At 41.1% G+C, this 27,993-nt stretch overlaps 3 protein-coding genes across 6 annotated transcripts in view; all 3 read left to right on the top strand.

The window, feature by feature from the left end:
• The window catches only part of LOC146449497 (uncharacterized), a 124,477-nt gene that overhangs the window by 324 nt on the left and 96,160 nt on the right, over nucleotides 1-27,993 (top strand). Inside the window, exons 2-5 of the mRNA XM_085101832.1 lie at nucleotides 2,829-3,451; nucleotides 4,618-4,676; nucleotides 20,719-21,259; nucleotides 22,073-22,131. Of these exons, the coding sequence (XP_084957958.1) occupies nucleotides 2,946-3,451; nucleotides 4,618-4,676; nucleotides 20,719-21,259; nucleotides 22,073-22,131 (1,165 nt within the window). The 5' untranslated portion in view covers nucleotides 2,829-2,945. The remainder of the gene's footprint in view (nucleotides 1-2,828; nucleotides 3,452-4,617; nucleotides 4,677-20,718; nucleotides 21,260-22,072; nucleotides 22,132-27,993) is intronic.
• Nucleotides 1-27,993, top strand: part of LOC146449498 (uncharacterized) — a 119,789-nt gene that overhangs the window by 39,539 nt on the left and 52,257 nt on the right. For 2 of the 3 annotated variants that reach the window (XM_085101834.1, XM_085101835.1), the window contains exons 5-6: nucleotides 9,328-10,093; nucleotides 27,317-27,640. In XM_085101834.1, coding sequence (XP_084957960.1) covers nucleotides 9,328-10,093; nucleotides 27,317-27,640 — 1,090 coding nt within the window. Of the gene's footprint in view, nucleotides 1-9,327; nucleotides 10,094-11,184; nucleotides 11,506-12,098; nucleotides 13,069-27,316; nucleotides 27,641-27,993 lie in introns of those variants that run through there. The other variant, XM_085101837.1, reaches the window with a different exon arrangement.
• The window catches only part of LOC146449499 (uncharacterized), a 103,016-nt gene that overhangs the window by 59,905 nt on the left and 15,118 nt on the right, over nucleotides 1-27,993 (top strand). Inside the window, exon 6 of one of the 2 annotated variants that reach the window (XR_014860687.1) lies at nucleotides 14,382-15,778. Coding sequence is in view for 1 of the 2 variants with exons in the window: in XM_085101838.1 (XP_084957964.1) it covers nucleotides 14,382-15,123 (742 nt within the window). In the remaining variant the exon portion in view is untranslated. Of the gene's footprint in view, nucleotides 1-14,381; nucleotides 16,147-27,993 lie in introns of those variants that run through there. The other variant, XM_085101838.1, reaches the window with a different exon arrangement.

The raw sequence follows: 27,993 nt of genomic DNA, 5'->3' as shown, positions 1-27,993 counted from the left end.
GAAGGACCGAAATAGATCATTTTTTCTCGCCACTGTTTCCCGTTAATTTACTTAATATATCCTGACACTGCCAGCTGGCCATCACCTATACCCACCAGATAAGGGAGTTAGCTCTTACAGAATGTGTGGTGATTGTTTGGTGGCGGACTGAAAGCGATCAGTTTGTTTTATCCACTGAGATAATAAGGTCATTGTGCGATCGTAGATTCGGGAGTAGACGTTTCTTGGCAACCGATCGAAACGTCTACTCTCGAACTTCTTCACTCTGCTTTACTGTACGTAGCTAAATTCAGTCCCTTATCAACAAGTTTAAAACTAAACGTATCAAATGTTCTTTATCAGTTATAGCTGACTGACGAAAAATTTGTTAACTAAATGGATGTTCCATTGACTTAAGATGTTCCAATAGCTTTTCGATGTTTTTTCTTTCCGCTCAGCGTACTACATGTCATACGAAGATTCCTCTAACCTCTTACCCTCCCATGTTCTGACTCAGTTATGTCAGTCACTCGCTTAGCGTTAAATTTTCGTTAAGTGAATGGTTCCAAGCGAAGTGAAAATAAAGCCTGAATGCAAAATAATATCAATGCAGTTTGCATATTTAAAGTTGGCTGATACTGCACGCGTTGCGTGACACGGTGAAGAGGTTGAACTAAAGCCGCGGCCACACGAGCGATTTTTTGCTCGCGCAGGTGATGCGATTTTTTCAAATTTTGTCGCGTCGCCAGCGCGAGAGGGTGGCTACACGAGTGACAAATTCTAGCGCGTTTGGCGACAAATTGAAAGCCGCGTGAATCGCATACTTCAAGAGACTTGGCGCTATAAACAGACATGGCGGACGGCCCTTTCGGACGAAGATATTGTTTTATCGCCTATTTGCACATTCAGATTTTTGACGATAAAAAGCAAACGAAGGAAGAAGAAAATTAAGAAAAGGTCAACGTGGGTTCTCCGTGGCTCGCAAAGAGAAAGGAACAAGGATTTTACCAGCAACTTCTGACGGAAATTTCAGTGGTTGGTATCCCGGTGTTGCGGATGACGAGGCTTAGTTGCAGGGTGGCTACACGGGCGCTATCTCAACGATTTTGACGCGAAAATTTCAATTCTGGCGACTTTTTTCTTGCGATTTTTTCACCTGTCGCGTCGCAAGTTCGAGGGTGGCCACACGTGGGATTTTCATCTCGCGCTGGCGACGCGACAAAATTTGAAAAAATCGCATCGCCTGCGCGAGCAAAAAATCGCACGTGTGGCCGCGGCTTAAGGATGTAAAGGCTGGTTTCCATATGATCGCAGATCGCAATAAGGTCTGCGATCGTCTGCGATCATATGGAAACTACTTCTGCGATCGTCTGCGATCCTGCGATCGTGATCGCAGACGATCGCAGACGATCGCAGAAGATAGAACCATGTTCTATCTAAAGGCTGGTTTCCATATGATCGCGGATCGCAGATCGCAGATCGCAGATCGCAGATCGCAAACAATCGCAATTGATCGCAGACGATCGCAGGAGATAGAACATGGTTTTATCTTCTGCGATCACGATCGCAGGATCGCAGACGATCGCAGAAGTAGATTCCATATGATCGCAGACGATCGCATACCTTATTGCGATCTGCGATCTGCGATCTGCGATCCGCGATCATATGGAAACCAGCCTTAAGATAGAACATGGTTCTATCTTCTGCGATCGTCTGCGATCACGATCGCAGGATCGCAGACGATCGCAGACCTTATTGCGATCTGTGATCCGCGATCATATGGAAACCAGCCTTAAGGAAAGACACTGAAATTGAAGGGGCACTGTCACGGAGATTTTGCTGTACTTTGATCAAAGCTACTAAAACATCTGACATAAAACCTTTTCTCTAACATAAAATTATTCGTAGACCACCGGGAGGAAAATATTAAATGATTTCTCTAATGAAGAACAAACTATAAATCAGTTTTTAGCATTTTCGCCAAAATACACAGAAAGAACTTGAAAACATGGCCAATTTTTTCAAGTTTTAATCCATTTCCATCAAAGCCATCCGCAGCAAAGATAACCGAATACTAGATTATGTACACTCGAAGGGTAATTGTTAACAATACTGAACCATTTTTGTTCACATTTCCATCGATACAAATATGTTGTTTTTTTTTCGTTATTCAAAAACACACTCAAAATTGATGACACCGACTCTTCAAGCTACGGTGGTCCATTAAGCCTTGCCTGTACCATGAGAAGAAAAAAAAAAAAACATTTACAGGGGCTAATAACTGAATGATCGGAGCCGTTTCCCTATTTGTCTTTATAACTTATGCCATTGTCAATAATGCTACATCTACCAGTGCTTATACCGTTACTAAGTCAACCGCCGCAGGTTCGATATCATTCACAGTAAAATTCGTACGGTTAAAATGCCATAGAAGGTATTTAAAACCAGCAAAAGTGTGTTCCTATCGTTCTGGTCAAAGATTTTGATCGGAACAAATCTAAAAGTAGACCTGCTTCTGAAGAAGCTACAAGGCATGCACTGTGGATAGACAGTCTTCATGTGAGCAAAGTTTACGAACCTTCGATCAAGGGTGTGTACCTAGCGGTTGCTGTATGAACCATCCAAGGTTATGTCAGATAGCAAAATGCGTTAAGCCGAGCATCGCTATTTGTCCTTGAAGTTGAACATCATATTCAGTCATAATCAATTCTTTACTATCTATTTTTTATTTCGCGAATTTATCCGTCTTTTTGTTTGATTGTTTGTTTTTATTTTGCGTATTTGGAACCAACCGACATGCTCGGTCTGAGCTGTATAAAAACCAAATTATCTTTGTAAACAATTTCTAGGGACAATAACCTCTAGAGTAAAGTCATCTTACTGGAGTTCGTCAGAGAGTGGAATAAAGATAATATCAACAAAAAGAGCAAGAAAGAGAAAAATATCTCAAGGACTCAAAAGGGCTGATGGCAGAAGCAGTTGAAAGAGAAGGAGAAGAGGCGGGACCCAGACCTGCAGTTGACTTGTCGATTTCATTTAATACTTTGAAAATCTCTCTTAAAATTGCTGACAGGCAGCTGGCCGGAAGAGCATTACTGGGGATTGGAATTGGGTGTGGCGTGGGTTTGGGAGTTCTTTTTTACAGAAATCCGGGGTTGGTAACGAGCGTGATCACAGATGTTTTCAGCAGACCAGCGATTGAAGTCGGAAACATTGCACCTGGTTCGATTCTTGTGGATTTGTACTGTAGTACAAAGGAGAGTTTCCTGAATTTCATGAAGGATTTTGAGGCAAAGAAAGTGGAGCAACGATTGGAAGAAAAGTTTAAAATGGCTGGATTCGAAATGAAATTGGAAGTGACAATCACAAATGAAATAGAAGTGTACAAGAGGCTGGCTCAGATTGACAGAGAATTATACGAGAAGCTGGTCCAAATTGGCAAAGAAGTATCTGTCAAAAATGTTCAGGAAAGGTAATCATGTAGTAATCATCGTCAACTGGGTTGTCAGTTTTCAGAGCTCTATCTGACGCTTACCGACACGGCGGCAAAATGAGTGCGCATGCTCCGAAGATTTGTGATTTGAGCGAGAATCGATTACAAATGCTCCACTCCAATCACCAAATTCACACCTGTTACCACAATATTTTTCTTGTTAAATAAGATATGTGATGGAGGAAGTTCGAAGGAACCTTTCCTGAAAGCGGCAACCTTATCCATTTTGATTTGGGCTTATCCCCGGGAAACGAAAACAAACAATGGAAATTTTAAAAGTGCCGCCATTTTGCCGTACAGAATGCTCACGTGTGACGAGCATGCGCACTCATTTTGCCGCTGTATCACGCTTACCCAGATATGAGATTCTTGCGGTTGGGGGGGGGGGGGGGGGAGGGGTGCTCCCCAACATAAGCTATAAAGGTATTTGCGCGTGCGGCGCCAAAGGATAACGTTTTGAACCGTTTTGGTCTGAAATAGGATATAGCTTTTAACCACATTGGTTTGAAAGTCTGAAAACAAGTATGGATTTTATACAAACCAGGTGTGAAAATGGGTACGAATTTTAGAGGCCATTGAGCCCGTTTCTCGAAAGTCCCGGTAACTTACCGGGCCCGAAAAGTGTCTTTGGTGATAAATGTTTCTTAACAGAATTCAATTTTTGTTAGCTTGGAAAACTAACTTTTAAAATCTTATCATTCTATGAAAACATTGGCCAAGTACCATTGCTATCATCACTGTGTAATCAGCGAGAAAACATTTAAAAACATACCTATCGGGCCCGGTTAGTTACCCGGACTTTCGAGTAACGGGCCCTGGTCAGGTCTGAAAAGGGTACTGAAAAATGACATATTTTGGTCTAAAATAGGGCCAGGGGTTTGGCGGAACAAGCCGCACACCCCACATAGCTAATTGGTGCTTTATCTTAAAGCCAACCAGGTCTGGGATCTAGGAGAGTGAAAAGCTCTGAAAAATAAAAACGTTTTTGGTAGCAAATAAACCAGGCCCTACAGTTCCTCAGAGGGAAAACTGAAACACTTCCTTGTAAGAATATACTTTGACAGAACAAGCGCAGAAGCTATCCAGCAATCATTTATAAACATGTGCATGTTGTGTTATGAACGTACTTTGCGAATCACTTTCAGGATAAGAGAGCCACCAAGCCAAAAGGCTGACGAAGACCTAGATCCACTGATCCAGCAGGGTGAGTTGACTTCATTGACCAAACAATGTTAGTTTCCACCATTTTACACAAATCTGTTGTATTCCCATACAAACCCTTATAATTCAACGGTTCCCTTGTATTGAGCTTGGGCTGCCTGTGGGTTCTGAAGGCCCGGTTTTTACTCTGCCAGTTGTCAATGAAACGTCTTTCACCAGCCACATTCTTCAGCAAGGATACGCATAGGGCATTTGACCACTCCGACAAAACTACTCGAACTGTTCGGTAATCGAACTTAATCAAACGATTGGGTTTAAATGCGTTCGGCAATCGAACACAATCGAACCTAAAAATTTGTGTCAGAGCTCAATTATAAACTGTGTTTGCAAGGACCAACGTGACAAAATAAAAGTACCGGATCCTGTAGTGAAGGATCTAATCAGCAAAAAAATTGTAAAGCAAATAATCTAAAAAAAGAGCAAGGCTGATTTCACGGTCAGAGAAGTATATTTTCCAATATTTCGAAAGGCACGGCCTTTCTTCTTCAGGGTATGTTTGAGACTGACCCTGTGGCAAGATACGTTACAATTTTAAACACTGGTTACAATAGATACCTGAAAAAAGGCTAAAGTTACATAAACAAAAACGTTACGATTTGAAATTTGAAAATACAACTGGTAAATAGTTATAAACAAATTAGCTAACGTTACAACGTGGTAGACGAAAACAAAATATGTAACAATGAGTTAATTACATAACTTAGGAAGATGAAAGACGGGAAAAATGTTCATGTCTCATCTCTCCTATTAAGACCTAAGGGTTCAATAGTTTGACCTCTGTCGACGAGGTATGCCTCTCTAGCTTTGCGTACACTGTCACGATTAGATTTGATGAGTTCGAGAGGAATTAGTAGCATGTCAGAAGCGTTATGGTCGTTAGAAAGAAAATGTTCTGAAACTGTGTTGGGTTTGGAACTGTTTGTTTGTTTGTTTGTCGACTGGTCTACGGTGTTCGTTAAAACGGTCTTTAAGTCGTCGTTTTGTTTCTCCTATGTATTGTTTGTGGCAGCGGTTGCAGTGTACCATGTAAATAACGTTTTTAGAGTTACAGTCTATATGATGAGTAATATGTCTAGTTTCGCCGGTAGAATGAAATGTGTAGCTGGTACGTCCGTCTGTTATGTAGTTGCAAGTTAATTAAACAGTTGTCCCCACATCGAAAAGATCCATGGGGTAGGTTGTTTTGTGTGGGATTACGTAGTTTGGCGCTAACTCATTAAATCACTCAGGTTGTTGGTCCGTCGGAAGGCAACAAGAGGTGTGGCTTTGAAAACGTTTGCGCAGCGGGGAGATGAAGATAGGATGTTGAAGTGTTTGTGAATAATGGGTGATACAGAACGAAGGGCTGGATTGTATGTGACGACAAGGGGTACTCGTATAGGTTGGTTGGTGTCGGAGGTGTCTTTCGTAGCTATAGCGTCGGAACGTGGGATGCCGTTAACACGTCCTATTTCTTGGTTGAGGAATGAAAGATTGTATCCCCGTTTGTTGAGATAGGTTCTGAGTTCGTTTGTTCGGAGTTTAAAAGTTTCGTCAGAAGAACAAATACGTCGAAGTCTGAGAGCTAAGCTGAATGGAATGGCTCTCTTAGTGTGTCTAGGATGACATGAAGATCGTAACAAGTATTGATGTTTGTCAGTAGGCTTAGTGTAAAGGTCGGAAGTGATAGTGCCGTTATAGTACCCGTTTTAGTGCCGTGATAGTACTCCTTGTCGTCACATACAATCCAGCCCTTCGTTCTGTATCAGTCCATTATTCACAAACACTTCAACATCCTATCTTCATCTCCCCGCTGCGCAAACGTTTTCAAAGCCACACCTCTTGTTGCCTTCCGACGGACCAACAACCTGAGTGATTTACTAGTTAGCGCCAAACTACGTAATCCCACACAAAACAACCTACCCCATGGATCTTTTCGATGTGGGGACAACTGTTTAATTAACTTGCAACTACATAACAGACGGACGTACCAGCTACACATTTCATTCTACCGGCGAAACTAGACATATTACTCATCATATAGACTGTAACTCTAAAAACGTTATTTACATGGTACACTGCAACCGCTGCCACAAACAATACATAGGAGAAACAAAACGACGACTTAAAGACCGTTTTAACGAACACCGTAGACCAGTCGACAAACAAACAAACAGTTCCAAACCCAACACAGTTTCAGAACATTTTTTTTCTAACGACCATAACGCTTCTGACATGCTACTTATTCCTCTCGAACTCATCAAATCTAATCGTGACAGTGTACGCAAAGCTAGAGAGGCATACCTCAATTATAAGCTCAATTTCCGAACCCAATCGAACGTTCTAGACCATCAATCAAAATAGAAAAGAATTTTGAAAACTTTTTCCTTGCAAGCAAGAACAGTAAAAAATTAGGTGAAACGAACAATATAATATATTGAGCTTTACTGAAACATCATTTTATGATCCATTACCGTTATCAGCATGTTTTTATCTATTTTTTGTATTCCTTAATTTTCCCATATATCCAGCTTTCCCAGAAGGTTCAAGAACCGAGCCGAAACTGAAGAGTGGGACTGTTGTGCTGTCGATAGTTGTAAGTAATTGTATTGTATCGTAGTGTTAGTATTGCTCTTAGTAGCGTAGGTATCGTTTCGTTTTGTTAGTAATATCGCATTGTAATTAGTTTCGTATTTTTTTTTTAGCACTGTATTATAAAAAGTATCAACCTTAACAAGTAGTATTTCTTAACAAGCGTGTTGTAATTTGTTTGAGCACTCAATAAAAAAAAAAATAAAAAAATAAAAAAAAAAGTTATGCGGCATGGCGTCATTTCTTACGAAGCTGAAGACGTAGAGATTTGGGAGGATGACAAGAAATGGAGGGTACCTCCAAACGAGGCACGACGATTGAAGATACTTTGGAAGTCAGTCCCTATCGCTCGTTTGAAACTTGTTACTGATGATGATGGCGTGGTTCAAATGACAGTGAAGAATGAAACCGGGATTATACAGCAGGTGTTAGATAGATGTTCAATTTCCTAATCAGACGTGACTGATATACAGTACTGGCCAGTAGCAGCGTACTGGTCAATAGCAGCGTAACACTCACATAGATTACATAGCATGCATGTGTGTGAATCAGCGCGCAGATTACGCGCGCGTAAAGAACGTCACGTCACGATCTCTTGTAAAGGAAAGAAAAGTTTTTTAACAACGCCAATAGTTATTAGCGTTTATTTCACTTTAAGCGGTATGATACGCGATCATCACTACAACAGAGAAGTAGTATAACAGTGGTCTAGCTAGACAAAGAAAAATGCCACGGCCTTGATTGTTGATATCGGCAAACGAACTAACTGCGGAATCAGGGTTATAAGTTTGGAAAAGAAACGGCCATGTTTTTTATTAAAACTTTTCCGAGGTTTCGCTAGAGGTTTTCATCTTTGTATGAGCAACTGAAAAGAGTTGCCAAAAAAAATTAAAAAACCGCAGAGAAGTTTTCCGCCAAAGTTATCTGAGTAAAGACATTGCTGCCGATACTTGAAGACGAGAGAAAACATGCCTGGTCTGTCCATGTACTTTTCATTATATTTACTTAATCATTCTCCTTTCTTCATACGCGAGAACGATAATTTTACATTCGAGCCCCTTTATGCACATCCAACGCGTAGGTTTTTACCTCGGAATACTATCGAACCTCTTTTAACGGCGCGCAGATGTGAGTGTATTGTATGTGATTAGGCTGAGGTTTCGTTTGCTGTTGTAGGGTGAAGTTAATACGCTTTTTCTGAGGAAGAAGTGAATTGTCCGTAACAATTAGGCGTTCAATTAATGGTGTAATCATGCAAAGATTCTAAAGAAAAAATAGGGTGTTTTTTTTTTTTTAATTCCGTCTTCCCAATCCCTATTATTCCAAGAATGTTGGAGTTGGGATGCAGGAGCGGGATCGAGGTATGTTCATTTTGTTTTGACAGCGATTGGCGATAGACTTCGCGATCTAACATTGTCAGGACAAGCTCGCCCTTTTCTTACGGAATACGGGACGCGCATTGACAGGTTTTCAGTCAAGACGTTTTCGTACTTGAGGTTCTATTCAAAACCCACGGAAAGAGAGAATGCACCATCCTTAAAACTCTTTTTAGACATCGGCTAAAAAAATGCATCGTCTATTTGTGTCTTGTGTCGTTTTCGGTCGATTTCAAGTGAGTTTTAGTTTAAGCTCCATTGTTTCTTCTTCTAAAACTGTCAGTTGTTTATCATCCGGTGAAATTAATCTGCCCCTAACAAAACGACCGAATTTTTCAACCCCCTATGTAGTATATTAAACAGCCAGCAGCATTTAAAATGCGTCTGAGCTGAAGTAAGCGGACGATTAGTATAACATAAGCACTTAGGAGTTATTTTAAACCAAACTGATGGCAGGGCTGACACTACGGCAAAGGGCTTATTTATTTGGGCCAATATTTCAACTAGTACAACTAGTCTTCTTCAGGGCCAGAGTTACAATGAGAAAAACTACCAGAAAGGTCGACTTTGTTCCGGCGATTGCCCGGGGGAGAGGGTGGGGAATACCTACACCAAGAATTGAACCATGCATTAGATCTTGTCATGTTTATGGGAAGAAATTTTTAAAAAACATTGTTTCTCCTTCAGAGCGGAGAGTCGAAGCATGAGACACACTACACGTATGTGGATAACACGGCAAAAGAGAGGGAGGAAGCAAGGAAGAAGGAAGAGAGACGGCTGGAGAATGAACGGAAAGAAAAAGAGGAGGAAGAAAAACTGCGTATAGCAAAGGAAAAACTAAAAGAAGAAGAGCGAAGAAAGGCACAATATCGGGAGCAAAGGGAGAGAGAAATAGCACAAGAAGAAATAAAACGCAGGCAGCTGGAGAAGGAACTGTGTCTTCGACGAGCTGAATTGTTCGACTACAAGTTTGGCAATAAGACCAGACTTGATAGCTTCAGGGGCCTGGCAATCGATGACGTAACCCAGCTGAGGATTGGTGTGTTCGGACCAACTGGATCAGGCAAGAGCTGTTTTATCAACACGTGTGAACGCGCTGTGAGAAAAACAGAGAAAGGTTCGGCGCCTGACAGCACCACAGGACGAGAAGGCACCATTATCCTCCAAGACTATCTGCCAGAGATGTTCTTCCACCTTGTTGATATTCGTGGCCTCTTTAACTACAACGCAAACGAGGCTGTAGAGTTTCAGAATATTCTGGAAGGGAGGATCCAACCAGGAGAAAATGTGATCTGCCCTCAAGGGTATGCGCTGATGGAGCTGCACCCGTGTCCCGAGTTTGCAAGCAAACTTCATGGAATCATCATTGTAGTCAAGGCAAATGACCCACGGTTGAGCGAGGGATCCTTAAAGGACTACTTGAAATCCTTCAGACATATTTTGCGCAGAAAGGGTAATGTTGCTTTCTATCAGTATTGATCAGACGCCGGTTTTTTGGTCATTTACAGTCTGTTTTCCTTACGAATTTCTTTACAGGACACTATTGTGTTTCCCCTTTTCCCTTTTTTTCTTTCAACTTGAAACACGACACAGTAGAAGACGGTGGAGGTGAACAGTTTTTCCTGAGTTCAACAAACTAAAACGCCACTTTTGCATTTAATTTAGTCAGTGGTGTATAAAACACTCGAGACAGCTTTGTGAGTGTAGAAAAGAATTGGCGTTCACCAAATCTTGATAAAATTAAAAAGCGACGATCTTCCATTTCAGTTGTTGCATTCAACTCCCGAGTAGCGAACACCTCTGATTTATTAGAGTTTATTAGCTTTCAGAGTTGAGGTCCCAAGGAACTGAGCAATTCGTTGCTAGTTACTCTCGCGACTACATTTTATTTTATTATTTTTTTTACAGAAAACAATTCTTGTTCCTCGAAGTATCAGTTTTAGCTGGAGTTAATTTTCTATAAGATATTTTACATTTTTGCGTTAGTCTGCGTGGCACGGAGTCGTTTCCTTTCCGAGAAGAAGGGGCAAAAAGTGGTGGGGGGTAAGGAAATGCATCAGATTATGTACATAGTGGAGAGAAGCGGGACGTTTGAGAACCTTTGTCCCTCTTCACCATATCGGCTTGAATCTGGAAAAAAAGGTGTAATATTTCTAAACTAGGAATAATCAAACATTTGGCTGTGCTTTCGATGATCTCGAACTCAGGTTCTCTCTCCTTTGCCAAGTTTGTGATGATGTCATCCGCCCCTGCAAAATCGGCGGGGGATGCCAGATACGCGTCCCAAGATCCATTCATTGTCCCGTACAATCTCGACTCCAAACGCAATAAGGAGTTCCTTTTTTTCTGCGTTCTAAAACTAAGCATTTAGGAGCTAACAGAAGAAGGATACAAAAACACAAACAGTAAAAATTCCATCGATTTGCTTGGATAGCAAAAAGAATAACTTAAATTAAAAAGAAACTTGGAAATGGACCTGTATCTGTTCTCTTAGTCAGATGCGCTTTTCCAGCCTTCATGTCGATATTTTGTCTTCCTTAAAAGGAATTGGGCCTATCACCGTTGTGACGCACCGTGACACACTGAAGGAGGAAGAGTGTGACAACGCCCTGTTTGAAGCATCAGCAGCTACTGGTAGCTCCCCCAGTCACACATTCTTCATGACCAACTACACAAGAGAAAACAAGGAACGTAATCCGGAGATAGAACGCATGACCTTCGATGTTCTACACTACGCACTCCTGACGGCTGAGCGAGCTGTGAAGATTGTGAAACAGCAACAAAAGAACAAAGAGGAGGATGAGATGATGCTCGCACTGGAAGGGACAAGTATCAGTGGTCACGTGCCACCGGACTCGGCAGATGGTAATTTTACAGCGGTTAAAATAATGCAGTTCCCCCCAAAATTTGTAAGCAAATCCTGACAGACCTTGAATCTTCCATCGCAAACGTAAAACACTAGCGGTTTTGTTTAGACTTATGATTTTTATGTCGAGTATCTGTGAAGAAGTTCAAGGCTGTTAGGTGCAAGTTTTGTCCGTTTGTGATTACAGTTTGTCACGCAATATATTTCTTCCAATATTTTCACCTCGGTTGGGGAGGGGATGGGTGGAATCGAAACTCTGTTATATAAATATTCCATCACATTTATTTCAATTGCGCATATGCGACATATTGACATTTCAATCCTAGCAGTATGCAGGATGTTTGTCCCATGAACCTAGTTTAATGGCCTTAGCTCCCACGAGTCTCCTGTAGCTCAGTGGTAGAGTATCTGAACTAGTAATCGGAAGGCCTTTGGTTCGACTCCTGATGGGAGCACTCGGATTTTTTTCCGAGTATGCCTATGTCACTTACTGAATAATACATCATTCTCATGATATATTGTTATACGTAATAATCGTTGTCTTGAAGCAAAAAATCACTCAGATCTTTAATTCCGCCTTTTTGTTTCCTAGCTTCTGTGGAAGTTTTCCTCCGCTTTTTACAAAAGGAGTATCAATGGAGCAGCAGGAGTGTGAAGATTGTAGTGAAGAAGCTGTCTGAGGATGACGTCACAAGTGTTGGGCTGCTGGCTAAATGCTGGGGAGATGTGCAGTCTCACTTTTCCCTTGGAATGAAAAAAATGGTCGAGAAGGAGCTTAGAAACCGGGGAATGATCGCTTGATAAAGCCAAGGGGAGGGAAATGGGGAACAGGTTGTATGAGCATTTCAAGGCATAGAACATCAAAGCTGCCAATTTGTTTTCCCGCCACTTTCTAAGGGCAGCAGAAGCGTAGAAAAACTAATATTCACCAAGTATTGGTTCAGCAATCCGAAAATATTATCCTGTGAATCTTGTGCTTGAAGTATTCGTACTGAAGATAGCTATAAGATGAACTGAAGTAGCTGCCCGTGTCACTTGGTGAAGAACGAATTAGCCTTCTTTTTAGAGCAGATTCATTTCTTGCAAAGATAGTTAACAGTCAGTTTTTGAGGTATGGTCTTGGCCGACAATTCGTATAAAAAGCGGAAATATAAAACACCCTGAATAACAGAGAATCCAAGTCACGTAATAATGAATCTAAGAGAAGAAACGCTTTCACATAATTTGCGTTTGTACGTAATACTCTCAGCGTTTTTGTTTTGCCTTTGCGTAATTTCTCGTGGGGCTTAATTTTCGCAACCCAGCTACGAATCGCGTGATAGCAAAAGAATTTATCCGCCGTAAAATTAAATATAAGACTTTTGGTAGCCTTACCTAGCACTTACAAGATTAAGCATTTTATTGTATTTAGTCTCAGTGTTCTTGGGCAGAATATAAGTATTTAGGCCTTAGAGTAAGCATCATTTAGCCAGGGAGTTAAGATTTTACAAGGTGTGCAAACCGGTGAAAAATGTAAAGCGGGATGATTAAAGTACTTCTTCCAATTGACGCTTAACCTGCAATCAGGCTCCATTTTTATTTCACTAACATTTCCGCGGGAAATAAGGTCCACTACGAGTTTTCTGTGAATTGTTTACTACCCACTTTTCGCTTGAGTGACAGTTTTCTAATCAGCCAATCAAAATTACTAAAGTTGCGCCAACGAGCGAGTTCTCACGTGATCAAGTTTTTGGGAAATAGTAGGCGCCATCTTGTCTTTTTTTTTTTTTTTCATTTTTTGCTTTGCATCTCTTTAGTTGTTGGAGAAAATTGTTGGCTCTGACCTCTGAGTAAACGGTCAGAACAAACGTTTTGTTTATGAGTCTCGAGAAAGGCATTTGAAAAGCTGCGACAAGTTATGTCTTTGAATGTGAATATATGAAACATATATTTTGAACTGAGGATAAAACATCAAATAGAAGAGAGATCCTCGCACTTAGTACGCAACTTAAGCAGATGCGAAAAGAAAGCCTGAAAAAAAATCAGGCTTGAACTGGATTCGAGCCCATGACGTCTGCAATGCCGGCGCAGTGCTCTACCAATTGAGCTATCAAGCCAACTGGGAGCTGGTCATATTGTTGCGACTTGCGCTGTCTTTGCTGTTTGATGCGTAGTCCTGACATTCCAAGCGCTGTTACTGCACTTCAGAACTTCGGGCTCAGTAGCCGGTTGCATATGACATCGTACGATAAATGGACCGTTTTCCACCACCATTCTCTGCGTTCCGAAGGATTTTGTCGAGCAAAGGTTTGGATCACCCGGTTGAAGGCGGTTTACTGAGGAAGTAGAACACAAAGAATGGGCTACAAAATCGTAAGATGCTTCATGCAACCTGGCCCAGGAAAGGTCTATTCGTGCGCTATACAGTCATTGGTATAAATCCCTGTGGAGATCATCTCCCTCGACCTGTGATTGGTTGTCTCTCTGATCGTCAGTTTTCATAGCAATGTGGTATACTGCGGTGGGCTGCTACCCCCATGAACATAGCCCTGTTAGCCGGAATGACCCGCTTCTGCCTCCCGCGGTGAGGACGACGAAGGGTTGGGCTCTGGGAGGCTGCTTTGTTGAGAGCGGTGTCGGAAAATACTAAATAGTCAACATCCCACTCGCGCTGCCAGTAAAAATACCATGATTTTCTGCCTCCAACTCGTTCCTCAAAGATAGTGTGATGTAAGAACAAGTTAAATATCGTTTATTATCATGAAGTCGCAGCTTTAATTTTCATAAATGGCTGTAGAGTACTCTTAATGTCACCTCTTTAAAATGTATAAATCAATTCAAACCGCTTCAAATTATTTCAAAAGAGTAAAACTGCCAGCTGAATTGCCAGCTGGAGGTTTCTGAATTCACAAAAAACTTCGGTCCAAACGGTACCACACAGAAGTTGCCCAGTTAAAAGTTTTCCAGGACAAGCTAGCGTTTCCTCGGGTTTTGCTCATAAATCGCAACAACACTACCTTGCTCAAATATCAAGACAACACTTGACGCAGCCATTAGAAGGAAACACAACTTATGGTTTGCAGGGGCCACTGCCACATCAATCCCGTGTCATCGTATATAGTACGTCCAAAGGGGAACCAATTATGTTTAAAAGCAAAGTTTACTTTGGCAGAATATCTTACGACCCAGAGGATATTATCACACATTGGCCTGGGTTTAAAGTCCCAGATTACATTGCTCAAAGTCTCTTGAAAGACTATCGTGACACCCCTGAGGCTGAAGTGGAAATTGTCTCAGACCCGGCAGACGGTAAAGTATTTCGATGGTCCGTTAAACCAAGGGGAAAAGAAAGAAACAAGAGAAAACAGAAAGAACGTCTCTTGTTCAAAAGTCGTGTACGTGACGGGTTCATATCGTACGATCGAAATGATGTCAATTATTGTTCAGATCCAGAGTGGAGAATGCCTCCATACATTGCTGATAGTTTGAAACGGGATAAATCTAGCGGCACGCTTTCTGTTTTTCCTGACGAGGAAAAGAACGTGTTTTACAAAGTAGAGCATGGAATAAAAGATACAGCAACTGAAGTTAAAGGAAAGACAGTTTATTCTTTTTGGAATCCTTTCAAATGGTTTTAGACATACATAATAGTTGAAAAAAGAGTAATTATTTCATAACAAAGAAATAAATAAACTACTGCAAAAGTAGAATAGGGCTTCGGTAGTTAGAGATTCATTGTTCGATTTTCAGCTTTTTATTGTTTATGATTTATGAGCTTACCTAGGTGAGGTTTCTGGCTGTAATGTTACAGAAGAAGCCCGATTATCTCGAACAGAAACAACTTTCTCTTAAATGCTGTATACAGGAAAATGCTGACGGTTATCATTTCAAAGGTTTATTTTTGTTTAAAGAGGACTTCAGTTTTGACTCTATTTGTATCCAGATTCTTAAGTCGATGTTGGCTGACATCCTTGGTAGGTTTCATGCTTTTAACAGAAAACACAATTCATACATTTTTGGCTATGAATGCCGTGAACTGCTTTGAAGTGTTTTCGTTTTCTTTAAGGTGCTTGGACAAGGTTTTTATGGACGATACCTCGCTTCGTGTACTAAGTGATTTTACTGAGCCGAGACAGATGGATTTGAAAATTAACACCATTAATTAATTTAACTTCTAGGTAAGGCGATAAACAAAATCCCTGAAGAAGCATTCATCAAAGTTGTGGACATTAATGTCGCTCTCGACTTTGTTATCAATAACAAGCACTTGTCAGAAACTGCTCGAATAAGTAAGTTTTCGATCTTTTTTTTTTTTAATGTGTAAAATGGAATTGCTTTTTCTTAGTGCCAGCGGCAAGTTATTCCATAAGAAGAAAGGAACGTTAAGATACATACCACGTAATCTGTAAGACATACACCACAATCGTGCATAGTTATTTTCGAATTCGTCTTTTCCGTTTTTGAATCTAAGTATTACAAACCGGACTAAATTGTAGGATGCAGTATACCGTAATGATTCTATTTGGCGCTCTCTTTCCAATAGATATCTCCATTTATATAAGCGTGCCCCATTAGGGCTCTTTGTACAAATAAGTGCCCACTTGTGTCAGTGCCCCTATAGGCTTTGTGTGGATGCTTAATAAAATGAGAAAATATTTGTATATGTTTGTGCTCATACTACTCTGCGTCACGAAGTAACTTATTATGAGGTTTAGTTTTGCAGGGGAAATTGCATCCAAGCTGAACGTACACCCAGTTGGCATCATACTGAACGCGTGTCAGACAGGTTCCTTCCCCCCACTGGTCAGTCGGAAATGAGTTTGGTTTATAGACCTGTTTTGCGATAAGTTCACAGTTGTAGTTGTCATCTTGTCTTGCAGATAACTCGTTCGATTTTTCTTAATCATCGGTCACGATTAAATACACAGTAAAAATTGCATAGAAGAACTGAAGGTGAAGTTCTACAAAGCATACAATGCAATACAAAAAGAAGGACCTGTTGCATTATCCATTTATCCATGATAAATAAGAAAGGCTACGTTACAGCATTCAGTTATATTTGTTTCTGCATTCTTCGTCGAGTGGAACATGTAGTTGAATTGAGGAAAATTCCAATTATCAGGACATAAAGTAATGAAATGAACAAAGCAAACTGAAAACTTGTGTCAAATACCATGGAAGCCTGGATGAATGATAAATTTGTAATAAGTCTTGCCTTGTCCCTCATGTAAGGCTTTCTCCCAGGCCCTCACGGTTAATTTGTTTCGGTGACGTATCCGAAGCGAACGGCCGGGGAAAGCCTAGACAAAAACAGACTGTGCATGCGTTTGTTTTATTTTTTGATCAAAATGGCGGGTTTTACGGGTCTACATAAGATGTTGGAAACAGCGGCAAATTACGGAGCTTAAGCAGCGACGACGGCAACGAAAACGTCACCTGGAAATATAACTTTATTTCATTTGTGCTACTTCGCGATTATTTCAACTCGCTTAACTTTTACAAAATGACGAACTATCCAAGAACCAAATTGGTAGGATTGGAGTGCAAGTTAAGAGAGAAAATGAAAATTCACTGTCGTGCGTTCACGTTCTCCACAAAATAAATCTTGAAGGTGGTCATTTCACGTTGTTGTTTTGCAGAGGACGACAAACAAATGTACCAAAATGTAAAACGCACGTGCAGAGCGATTGTATTTGCTAATTAAACCTATTGTTTTGCAGCGTTGTCGTTGCCGTCGTCTTTGCTTAAGCTCCCTAATTATGGTTTCAAAACCCTTGTGGATGCATGTGAAATTGTAGATCGACTGTTGTCATCTTTGCAAACTCCTGAAAATGTTATGCATGAACCACTTGCGATCGGTTTTAGCTCTTGCGACCTTATTCCGACGTAGCTTTAACATGTAAACAACTTTTTCTTCAACCGAATAATGTGTCGAAAATTAAAAACCGCTCAAGACTTTAATTCTTTTGCTGATGTTTGATGCAAAAATGAAGAAAAACAAAAGCTTCACGTAGTCCCTTGTGAAAAGTATAAAGTTTACACTTAGGCTTAGCTTCGTCTTTCTCCTTCGAAGGCGTTACTACCAAATTGCTGGGTCACAAATTAGCCTTCAAAAAACCAAGAAAATAACCGGTTGCAGGAGCTTATGACCCGGAGCAAAAAATAGAGAGCTTTTCATTTCATTACAACATGATGATTTCAACGGTGAAGCCTATCGCTCATTTCCCAGTAAAATATTCTTATGCTTACCTTCAAATTGCTCGTCGAAAAGGCGCTTTCTAGAGGATAAACCCGTTCCGTATGGTCCATTTGTTTCCTTTTCAAAAATAATATGAATTAACTACTCTTAAACACTCGAAAGAGATTTATCGACCGAAGCATTTTGCGTCGAAAATGAGTTCGAACTTACCACCTCTACCGATTTTTCCGCCATGCGAACCGCTCAACGTGAAATTTCGCGCCACGAAAAATTGAGACATTTGTCTCAATTTTTGATTTTTGTCCAGGCCTCGCTTTTTCGCTCGGACCACGTGACCCGAAACGGATTGACTGAGATGAAAAACAGAGAGAGGCCTAGGAACTAGGCAATAATAAGTCCATGTTAGGAAATACAAACACACGGACACCGAAAACTTCAAAACTCAGGAGTACGAATGGTCAAAACTGATCAGCTGATTTGCCTATAGGAATACGTGATTTTAAATGTGAAGAAGCATTGTTGTCCTAAGTTTATTAACCGTACATATCCTTGGACAGCCATGGACAGCTGTTTCGTCCAGTTCTCCATTAACTCCCCCTTTTCCACTCCGTTACACACACACTTAACTTACACACCCGGGACGCACATCTCTAATATCCCCCCCCCTCCTCCCTGCTCCTTATGTAGGCCTGCGCTCTTAATAGATTTGTCAGATTGCGGAGAGAAATGTAGCAGTACTGGCGTTTAGACCGAGAGTGGTCACTACTGGTGCGTAAAGCTCGAACCAGTTACATCTTTGTCGCGTGTCGCTGTGTGTGACAAGTTAGTTCTTCGCGTGACTCACCAATCTTTGTACCCAGAAGCCTTTGTTACTTAGTTTTTTGATCGAGACTACAAGCGAACTTCTCGTTTGCAACTCAAAACGCAGTCCAATTTTGGTTTAAGAACGACTAAAAGTTTGAGCTATACTCATTTTAGCTGACATATAGCGTAGGCTATATGCTATTCCCTAAAAGAAAACTGGCGGAAACAAAAAAGCGTTGTTGCTCGTTCGAAATTTCTCGGAATAACCTGCTTCCGCTTTTTAGCAGAAGGCGAGTGGTAAACTTGAGGTTTCTCCTCCGTTTAGTATTTCTTTGTGGTGTTTTATTAGCGCAGTTTAACCATTATCTTCTTCAGCCTGAAATGTGAAGTACTTTCGACATAGCAGAGTTCAGAAGGACCGAAATAGATCAGTTTTTTCTTGCCACTGTTTCCCGTTAATTTACCTAATATATCCTGACACTGCCAGCAGGCCATCACCTATACCTACCAGATAAGGCGTTAGTTCTTACAGAAACCGTGTTGATGGTTTGGTGGCGGACTGAAAGCGATCAGTTCGTTTTATCCACTGAGTTAATAAGGTAATTGAGCGATCGTAGATTCGGGAGTAGACGTTCCTTGGCAACCGGTCGAGGCGAAACGTCTACTCTCGAATTTCTTTACTCTGCATTACTGTACGTAGCTAAATTCAGTCCCTTATCAACAAGTTGATAAAACCTCTTAAATGTTCTTTATCAGTTATAGCTGACTGGCGAAAAATCTGCTAGCTAAATGGAAGTTCCATTACTTAAGATGTTCCAATAGCTTTTCGATATTTTTCTTTCCGCTCAGCGTACTACAGATTCAGCGTAGATTCCTGTAATCTCTTTTATTGCGGTTTTGCAAGATATACATACAATCAGGCTTAAGTCTAGTACCCTCCCATGTTCTGACTCAGTTATGTCAGTCACTCGCTTAGCGTTAAGTTTTCGTTAAGGGGATGGTTCCATGCGAAGTGAAAAAAAAGCCTGAATGCAAAATAATATCAATGCAGTTTGCATATTAAAGTTGGCTGATACTGCACGCGTTGCGTGAGGCGGTGAAGAGGTTGAACTAAGGATAAAAGGAAAGACACTGAAATTAAGGGGAACTGTCACGGAATTTTGCTATATTTTGACCAAAGCTACTCAAACATCTAACATAGAACCTTTTCTCTGACATAAAATTCTTCGTAGAGCACCGTCAGGAAAGTTTTTTTTTTTTTTTCATTGGAGAGGTCTCCAATGAAAAACAAAGCATAAATCATTTTTTAGCATTTTTGCCAAAATACACAGGAAGGACTTGAAAAAAATGGCCAATTTTTTCAAGTTGTAATCCATTTCCATCTAAGCCATCCGCAGGAAAAGAAAACAAATACCAGCTTGTGTATACTCGTAGGGTAATTGTTAACAATACTGAACCATTTTGTTAACATTTTCATCGATACACCGATAAGCTACGGTGCCCCATTAAGCCTTGCTTATACCATGATAAAAAAGCATTTCCAAGGGCTAATAACTGAAAAAGAACTTAGAATGTTCGAAGCCGTTTCTCTATTTGTCTTTACAATTGATGCCTTTACCACTAATGCTACATCTTCCAGTGCTTATATACCGTTACTAAGTCAACCGCCGCAGTTTCGATATCATTCACAGTAAACTTTGCAAGTAAAACGCCATAGCAGGTATTTTAAAAAATCCAGCAAAGGCGTTTGTATCGTTCTGGTCAGAGATTTTTGATCGGAACAAATCCAAAAGTAAACCTGCTTCTGAAGAAGGTACAAAGCATGCACTGTGGATAGACAGTCTTCATGTGAGCAAAGTTTACGAAACTTCGATCAAGGGTGTGTACCTAGCGGTTACTGTATGAACCATCCAAGGTTATGTCAGATAGGAAAATGCGTTAAGCCGAGCATCGCTATTTGTCCTTGAAGTTGAACATCCTTGAGTGTCATATTCAGTCATAATCAATTCTTTACTATCTATTTTTTATTTCGCGAATTTATCCGTCTGTTTGTTTGACTGTTTGTTTTTATTTTGCGTTTTTGGAACCAACCGACATGCTCGGTCTGAGCTGTATAAAAACCAAATTATCTTTGTTAAAAATTTCTAGAGACAATAACCTCTAGGGTAAAGCCATCCTCCTGGAGTTCGTCAGAGAGTGGAATAAAGATAATATCAACAGAAAGAGCAAGAAAGAGAAAAATATCCCAAGGACTCAAAAGGGCCGATGGCAGAGGCAGCTGAAAGAGAAGGAGAAGAGGCGGGACCCAGACCTGCGGTTGACTTGTCGATTTCATTTAATACTTTGAAAATCTCTCTTAAAATTGCTGACAGGCAATTGGCCGGAAGAGCATTACTGGGGATTGGAATTGGGTGTGGCGTGAGTTTGGGACTTCTTTTTTACAGAAATCCGGGGTTGGTAACGAGCGTGATCACAGAAGTTTTGAGTAGACCAGCGATTGAAGTCGGAAACATTGCACCTGGTTCGATTCTCGTGGATTTGTACTGTGGTACAAAAGAAAGTTTCCTGAATTTCATGAAGGATTTTGAGGCAAAGAAAGTGGAGCAACGATTGGAAGAAAAGTTTAAAATGGCTGGATTTGAAATGAACTTGGAAGTGACAATCACAAATGAAATAGAAGTGTACAAGAGGCTGGCTCGGATTGACAGAGAATTATACGAGAAGCTGCTTCATATTGGCAAAGAACTATCTGTCAAAAATGTTCAGGAAAGGTAATCATGTAGTAATCATCGTCAACTGGGTTGTAAGTTTTCAGAGCTCTATCTGACGCTTACCGACACAGCGGCAAAATGAGTGCGCATGCTCCGCAGATTTGTGATTCGAGCGAGAATCGATAACGTATGCTCCACTTCAATCACCAAATTCACACCTGTTACCAAACTATTATTCTTGTTGAATACGATATGTGATGGAGGAAGTTCGAAGGAACCTTCTCTGAAAGCGGCAACCTTATCCATTTTGATTTGGGCTTCTCCCCGGAAACTCGCGAAAACAGACAATGGAAATTTTAAAAGTGCCGCCATTTTGCCGTACAGAATGCTTACGCGTGACGAGCATGCGCACTCATTTTGCCGCTGTATCACGCTTACCCAGATATGAGATTCTTGCGGTTGGGGGGGGGGGGGGGTGCTCCCCAACATAAGTTATAAAGGTATTTACGCGTGCGGCAACAAAGGATAACGTTTTGGAACCGTTTTGGTCTGAAATAGGATACAAATTTTAACCACATTGGCCTGAACGGTCTGAAAACCAGGTCTGAAAATGGGTACCGAAAAATGACATATTTGGGTCTAAAATAGAGCCAGGGTTTGGCGGACCAAGCTGCACACCCCTTCATAGCTAATTGATGCTTAATCTTAATGCCAACCAGGTCTGGCCAGGCCCAACAGTTCCCACATGGAAAACTGAAACATTTCCTTGTAAAAATCAGTATACTTTGACAGAACAAGCACAGAAGCTATCCAGCAATCATTTATGAACATGTGCATGTTGTGTTATGAACGTACTTTGCGAATCACTTTCAGGATAAGTGAGCAAACAAGCCAAAGGGCTGACGAAGACCTAGATCCACTGATCCAGCAGGGTGAGTTGACTTCATTGACAAAACAATGTTAGTTTAGAGCTTGGGCTGCCTGTGGGTTCTAAAGGCCCGGATTTTACTCTGCCAGTTGTCAATGAAACGTCTTTCACCAGCCACATTCTTCAGCAAGAATACTCATAAGGCATTCGGACCACTCCGACGAAACTACTCGAACTGTTCGGTAACCGAACTTGATCAAACGATTGGGTTTAAATGAGTTCGGCAATCGAACGCAATCAAACCTAAAAATTTGTGTGAGAGTTCAATTGTAAGCTCGATTTCAGAACCCAATCGAACGTTCGACCAATCAAATCAATCAATCGACCAATCAAAATACACGCAAGAACAACAAAGAATTAGGTGAAACGAACCATATATTGAGGTAGCTTTACTGAAACATCATTTTATGATCCATTACCGTTATCAGGCTGTTTGTATCTATTTTTGTATCCCTCAATGTTCCCATATCTCCTGCTTTCCCAGAAGGTTCAAGAACCGAGCCGAAACTGAAGAGTGGGACTGTTGTGCTGTCGACAGTTATGCGGCATGGCGTCATCTCTTACGAAACTGAAGACGTAGAGATTTGGGAGGATGACAAGAAATCGAGGGTACCTCCAAACGAGGCACGACGATTGGAGAAAAAGTGGAAGTTAGTCCCTATCGCTCGTTTGACACTTGTTACTGATGGTGATGGCGTGGTTCTAATGACAGTAAAGCCGGATGAAACTGGGAAGAAGCAGCAGGGTTAGTTGACTTTATTGAAAAAACAATGTTAGTTTCCACCGTTTACACAAATCCGTTGTATTCCCATACAAATCCTTGTAATTAAATGGTTCTCTTATATTGAGTTTGGGCTGCCTGTGGATACTGAGGGCCCGGCTTTTAATCTGCCAGTTGTCAATGAAGTGTCTTTCACCAGCCACATTCGATCTTCAGCAAGAATATCATAGGGCATACGGACCACTCCGACGAATCTACTCGAACTGTTCGGTAATCGAACTTAATCGAACCCAAACATTTGTGTAAGAGTTCAATCAAAGTTCGATATCCAAACCCAATCGAACTTAATCGAACGTTCTAGACAATGGTTCTAGACCATCACTCAAAATCAGTAGACAAGAATTTGGAAAACTAATTTCTAGCGCGCAAGAACAGCAAAGAATTAGATGAAACGAACAATATATCGAGGTAGCTTTACTGAAACATCATTTTATGATCCATTACTGTTATCAGGCTGTCTGTATCTACTTTTGTATCCCTTAATGTTCCCATATCTCCAGATTTTGCGGAAGGTTCAATAACCCCCTACCCGAGAGGGAAGGTGCTGCTGTCGACTGTTATGCGATATGGCGTCATCTCTTACAAAAGTGAAGACGTAGAGATCTGGGAGGATGACAAGAAATGGAGGGTATCTCGACACGGGGCACGACGATTGGAGAGAGATTGGAAGTCAACTCCTATCGCTCGTTTGAAACTTGTTGCTGATGATGATGGCGTGGTTAAAATCACAGTGAAGAATGAAACCGGGATTGTACAGCAGGTGTTAGAAAGATGCACAATTTCCTAATCAGACGTGACTGATATACAGTACTGGCCGCATCAATAGCAGCGTAACACTCACATAGCATGAATGTATGTAAATCCGCGCGCAGTTTACGAGCGCGTGAATGTAGGTCAAGAGAACGTCACATCACCATCCCTGTAAAGGAAAGAAAAGTTATTTTAACAGCCACAACAGTTATTAGCCTTCATTTAACCTCAAGCGGTATGATACGCGATTATTTACTACAACACTGAGCAGTGGTCTAGCTAGACAAAGAAAAATGCCACTGTTTTGCGCCAAAGTTATCTAAATTAAGACATTGCTGATACTTAGAGACGAGAGAAAACATGCCTGGCCTCTCCATGTAGTTGTCATTAAATTTGCTTAATCATTCTCGTTCCTTCATACGCGAGAACGATAATTTTACATTCGAGCCCCTTTATGCACATCCAACGCGTAGGTTTTTACCTCGGAATACTATCAAACCTCTTTCAACGGCGCGCAGATGTGAGTGTAATGTGTCTGATATGCACTGAGGTTTCTTTTGCTGTTGTAGGGTGAAGTTGATACGCTTTTTCTGAGGAAGAAGTGAATTGCCCGTAACAATCATGCGTTCAATTAATAGTGTAATCAAGCAAAGATTCTAAAGAAAAAAATAGGGTGTTATTTTTTTTTAATTCCGTCTTCCCAATCCCTATTATTCCAAGAACATCTTCTATTTTATCATTCGAACATGCGAGATAACCGAAAATGTTGAAGTTGGGAAGCAAGAGCGGGATCGAGGTATGTTCCTTTTTTTTGACGGCGATTGGCGATAGACTTCGCGATCTAACATTGTCAGCACAATCTCGCCCTTTTCTCAAGGAGTTCGGAACGCGCATTGACATGTTTTCAGTTAAGTCGCTTTCGTAATCCCATGCAGTCTGTCTTGCTGTCCCTACCCTTACCATCTCCACTGCCGTTTCCGCATTCAAACAGCACTATTCAAGATTTTCGGATGAGTGACTAACAATAAAGCAATACATCTTTGAACATTGTTCTGCAAATGCTAGCACAAGTTGTCTCTGACCGCTTTGTGCGCCAATTTCTCTCTAAGATATTGCAGACAAACCAAGTTTTGTCCACAAAGTGCAATGCGCGTCTACGTAACACTGAAACTCTATTGACATGTAACTGATAAGTTGTAACGTATGTTGACTGTTGTAGTCACTAAAAGTGATCGCCACAAGTGCTCGGAAAGTTTAGACTGCAGAACGGAAGAAAATTTTTGAGTTGGTTTGTCGTATGAACACTCACTGTCTTCAAACGAAACATTGGGCTCGATTACTAGCCATTATTGGGGAAACTGGAGTCCGCGGAGGAAGTCTCATGCCCAAAGGAGTCCTAGCGCACCTCCAACATGTTTCAGGAACCATTAGGTGAATTGGTTTTCCAGATGTCACGCATTCAAAGAGGAAACAAAGATACACAGTGACCACCAATCCGACATAAAAGATTTGAAAAAAGGTTTAGTAAACTCACAGAATACATCCATCTCACCGCGAGTGAGTCTCGCGCGCGAGAAATAGGCATGCTCTCGGCGCTCTGCGTGCTTCTCGAGTTAGCGCTTCCGGCGATTTGGGTCTCCCTCCGCTGATTTCAAAAAACCCTCAAAAGAAAAGAAACGACTGTTTTGCAGTCTTAATCGCGGTATCACATTTTTTCCTTTTTAGGAGTTCAGAGAGATATTTGAAGCGATGAGGGCGCTTGGAATTTCGTTGAAAGGAGTATGGACACAGTCACTAGACGAAATCAAAGGTAGACTAAGAGATGCTCTGCACCAGTCCGTGAAGGAGCCCATGTGGCATGCAGGGCAGGTATAAAGAAGTAGTATTATAACAAGCAATACTAGACAACAGTGTCTAATCGGCATATCCACTGGTATATATTGTTTACACAAAGACTTCAGTTACTTTATTTATTTATTTATTTATTTATTTATTTATTTATTTATTTATTTATTTATTATATTTTGTTTTACTTAAAGTTATCAATAATTAGGTATGAATAGCTTTTGCAATACTGTATTTGTCATAGTCATGCAAATAAAGCTTGTTGTTGTTGTTGTCGTTGTTATTGAGGGGCGGTCCCGACAATGTTTACAAGACGCAATTAAATAATCCTACTTTTTGTCTTTTAGAGAGCAAAGGTCAAAGAAAATTTACTCATAGAAAAACAAAGACGAGAAAAGGAAGAGAGAAGAAAAGCAGAAGAGAAGAAACTGAGTGAGAGAGAAATAGAAGCAGCACAACGCTTAAGGTTGGTGCATGAACTGCGTCTTCGCCGAGCTGAGCTTTACGAATACCGATTTGGCACCAAGATTAGGCCTGACAGTTTCCATGGCCTGCCAATCGACGATGTAACCCAGTTGAGGATCGGCGTATTTGGAGCTCCTGGAGCAGGCAAGAGAAGTTTTATCAACACGTGTGAACGGGCTGTGAGAGAAACGGAGAAAGGTTCGGTCCCGGACAGCACTACAGTGAAAGAAGGCACCATTACTCTCCAAGACTACCTGCCAGAGATGTTTTTTCGCTTGGTAGATGTACGTGGTTTCTTTAATTTCAACGGAAATAAGGAAGTGGAGTTTCGGAATATTCTGGAAGGGAAGTTCCAGCCAGATGATAATGTGATCCCCCCGTTAGATCTAGAAGGCCAAAGCAATGCTTCCCTTATGGGCCCGTCTCCCTTGTTTGCAAACCAACTACACGGGGTTATCTGGGTTGTTAAGGCAAATGACCCGTGGCTCAGCGATGGACCTTTCAAAGACGATCTGAAACCACTGCGAGATATTTTGCGCCGAAAAGGTAACGTTTAGCTTCTTTTCTATATGCTGGTGTATAATTTCACTGGTATCGTAGGTTACTTATGTCTTCAATCTTTCGGTAAAAGCCGGAGAAATACAGGAAGTTAACTTTACTTCTTCTATTAAACCAAGGTCCCTAATAGACCCTTCTCCAAAATGGCGGCAACAGACTTGAATGAGTTAAAATAGACCATTAACGAGTTGCTGTGAACCTCATTATGAAAGTGAGGCTATGTGCAAAGTTTTTGTTATGAAAATTAGTTTTCATTCATATGCAAACAAAACTAATTTTCATGTGAAACGTTTCGCACTTAGCCTCGCTTTCATAGTGAGGTTCACAGCAACTCGGAAATGGCCTATTGAACTGAATGAAAAACTGATACCAGCACTGGAAAGAGGACCTTTACTTCAACCTCGTTCCCAGGGCCTTTTCCCTAGCTTGTGGCCACCCCCAAGCTAGGGAAAAGGCCCTGGGAACGAGGTTGCCTTTACTTTAGTAACCTTGCAAAGTTTCAGCATATCAGGTGTAATATCAGCTGAGAAAATGTAAGTTGAAAAATGAAACATGTACAGACGTCCTCTCTTCTAACAATCTGGTCGGGTTGTTCAAAGATCGGATCAATTATACGAGCACAAAACGCTATTCAGTGGATAAAATGTATCAGTTGGAGTACATTTTATGCGCTGGATAACGACTTATCGATTGGATGAAGTTATCTGCTCTTTAAACAACTGGGGCCAGGTGCGCACTTCTCAGGAAAATTGTTTCTATGTTTCTTTTTGTTTACCACACTAAATAAAAGGAATTGGGCCTATCACCGTTGTGACGCACCGTGACACACTAAAAACGGAGAAGGAATGTGAGCATGCCCTGTACGAAGCATCAGCAGCTACCGGTAGCTCACCCAGTCACACATTCTTCATGACCAACTACACAAGAGAAAACAAGGAACGTAATCCAGAGACAGAACGTATGACCTTTGATATTCTGCACTACGCACTACTGACGGCTGAGCGAGCTGTGAAGATTATGAAACAGCAACAAAAGAACAAAGAGGAGGGTGAGGTGATGCATGCACTGGAAGGGACAAGCATCAGTGGTCACGTGCCTCCGGACTCTGCAGACGGTAATTTTACAGCGGTTAAAATAATGCAGTTCCCGCCAAAATTTTGTTAAACGTTTTGGAAGCCAAAAGCTCTTGCAAGTTACGTCATCTCTGGTTATATCTCCATTGTTAAAATTTGTTTTCTCGACCATATTATTAAATATGACTGCCAATTCGAAGCCAAAGAACAACGTCAGGTCTGAAGTTAAAAACACGAAAGCTTAAGGGGGGATTCAACCTAAACGTCATTTTTCCGCCACTTGACATGGCTCTAATGGAAATATCTCGTTCACGTTTCAAGCAATCCAAAAACCCTACGCTAATCCCGTGAACCTATGTTGTGGGGTGTTTTGTGAATTTTTGGGTGATTTCTG

This window comes from Pavona decussata, unplaced genomic scaffold (assembly GCF_977016875.1).
Source record: "Pavona decussata unplaced genomic scaffold, jaPavDecu1.1 SCAFFOLD_602, whole genome shotgun sequence".
Lineage (NCBI taxonomy): Eukaryota > Metazoa > Cnidaria > Anthozoa > Scleractinia > Agariciidae > Pavona > Pavona decussata.
This window is presented reverse-complemented; position numbering and strand designations above follow the sequence as displayed.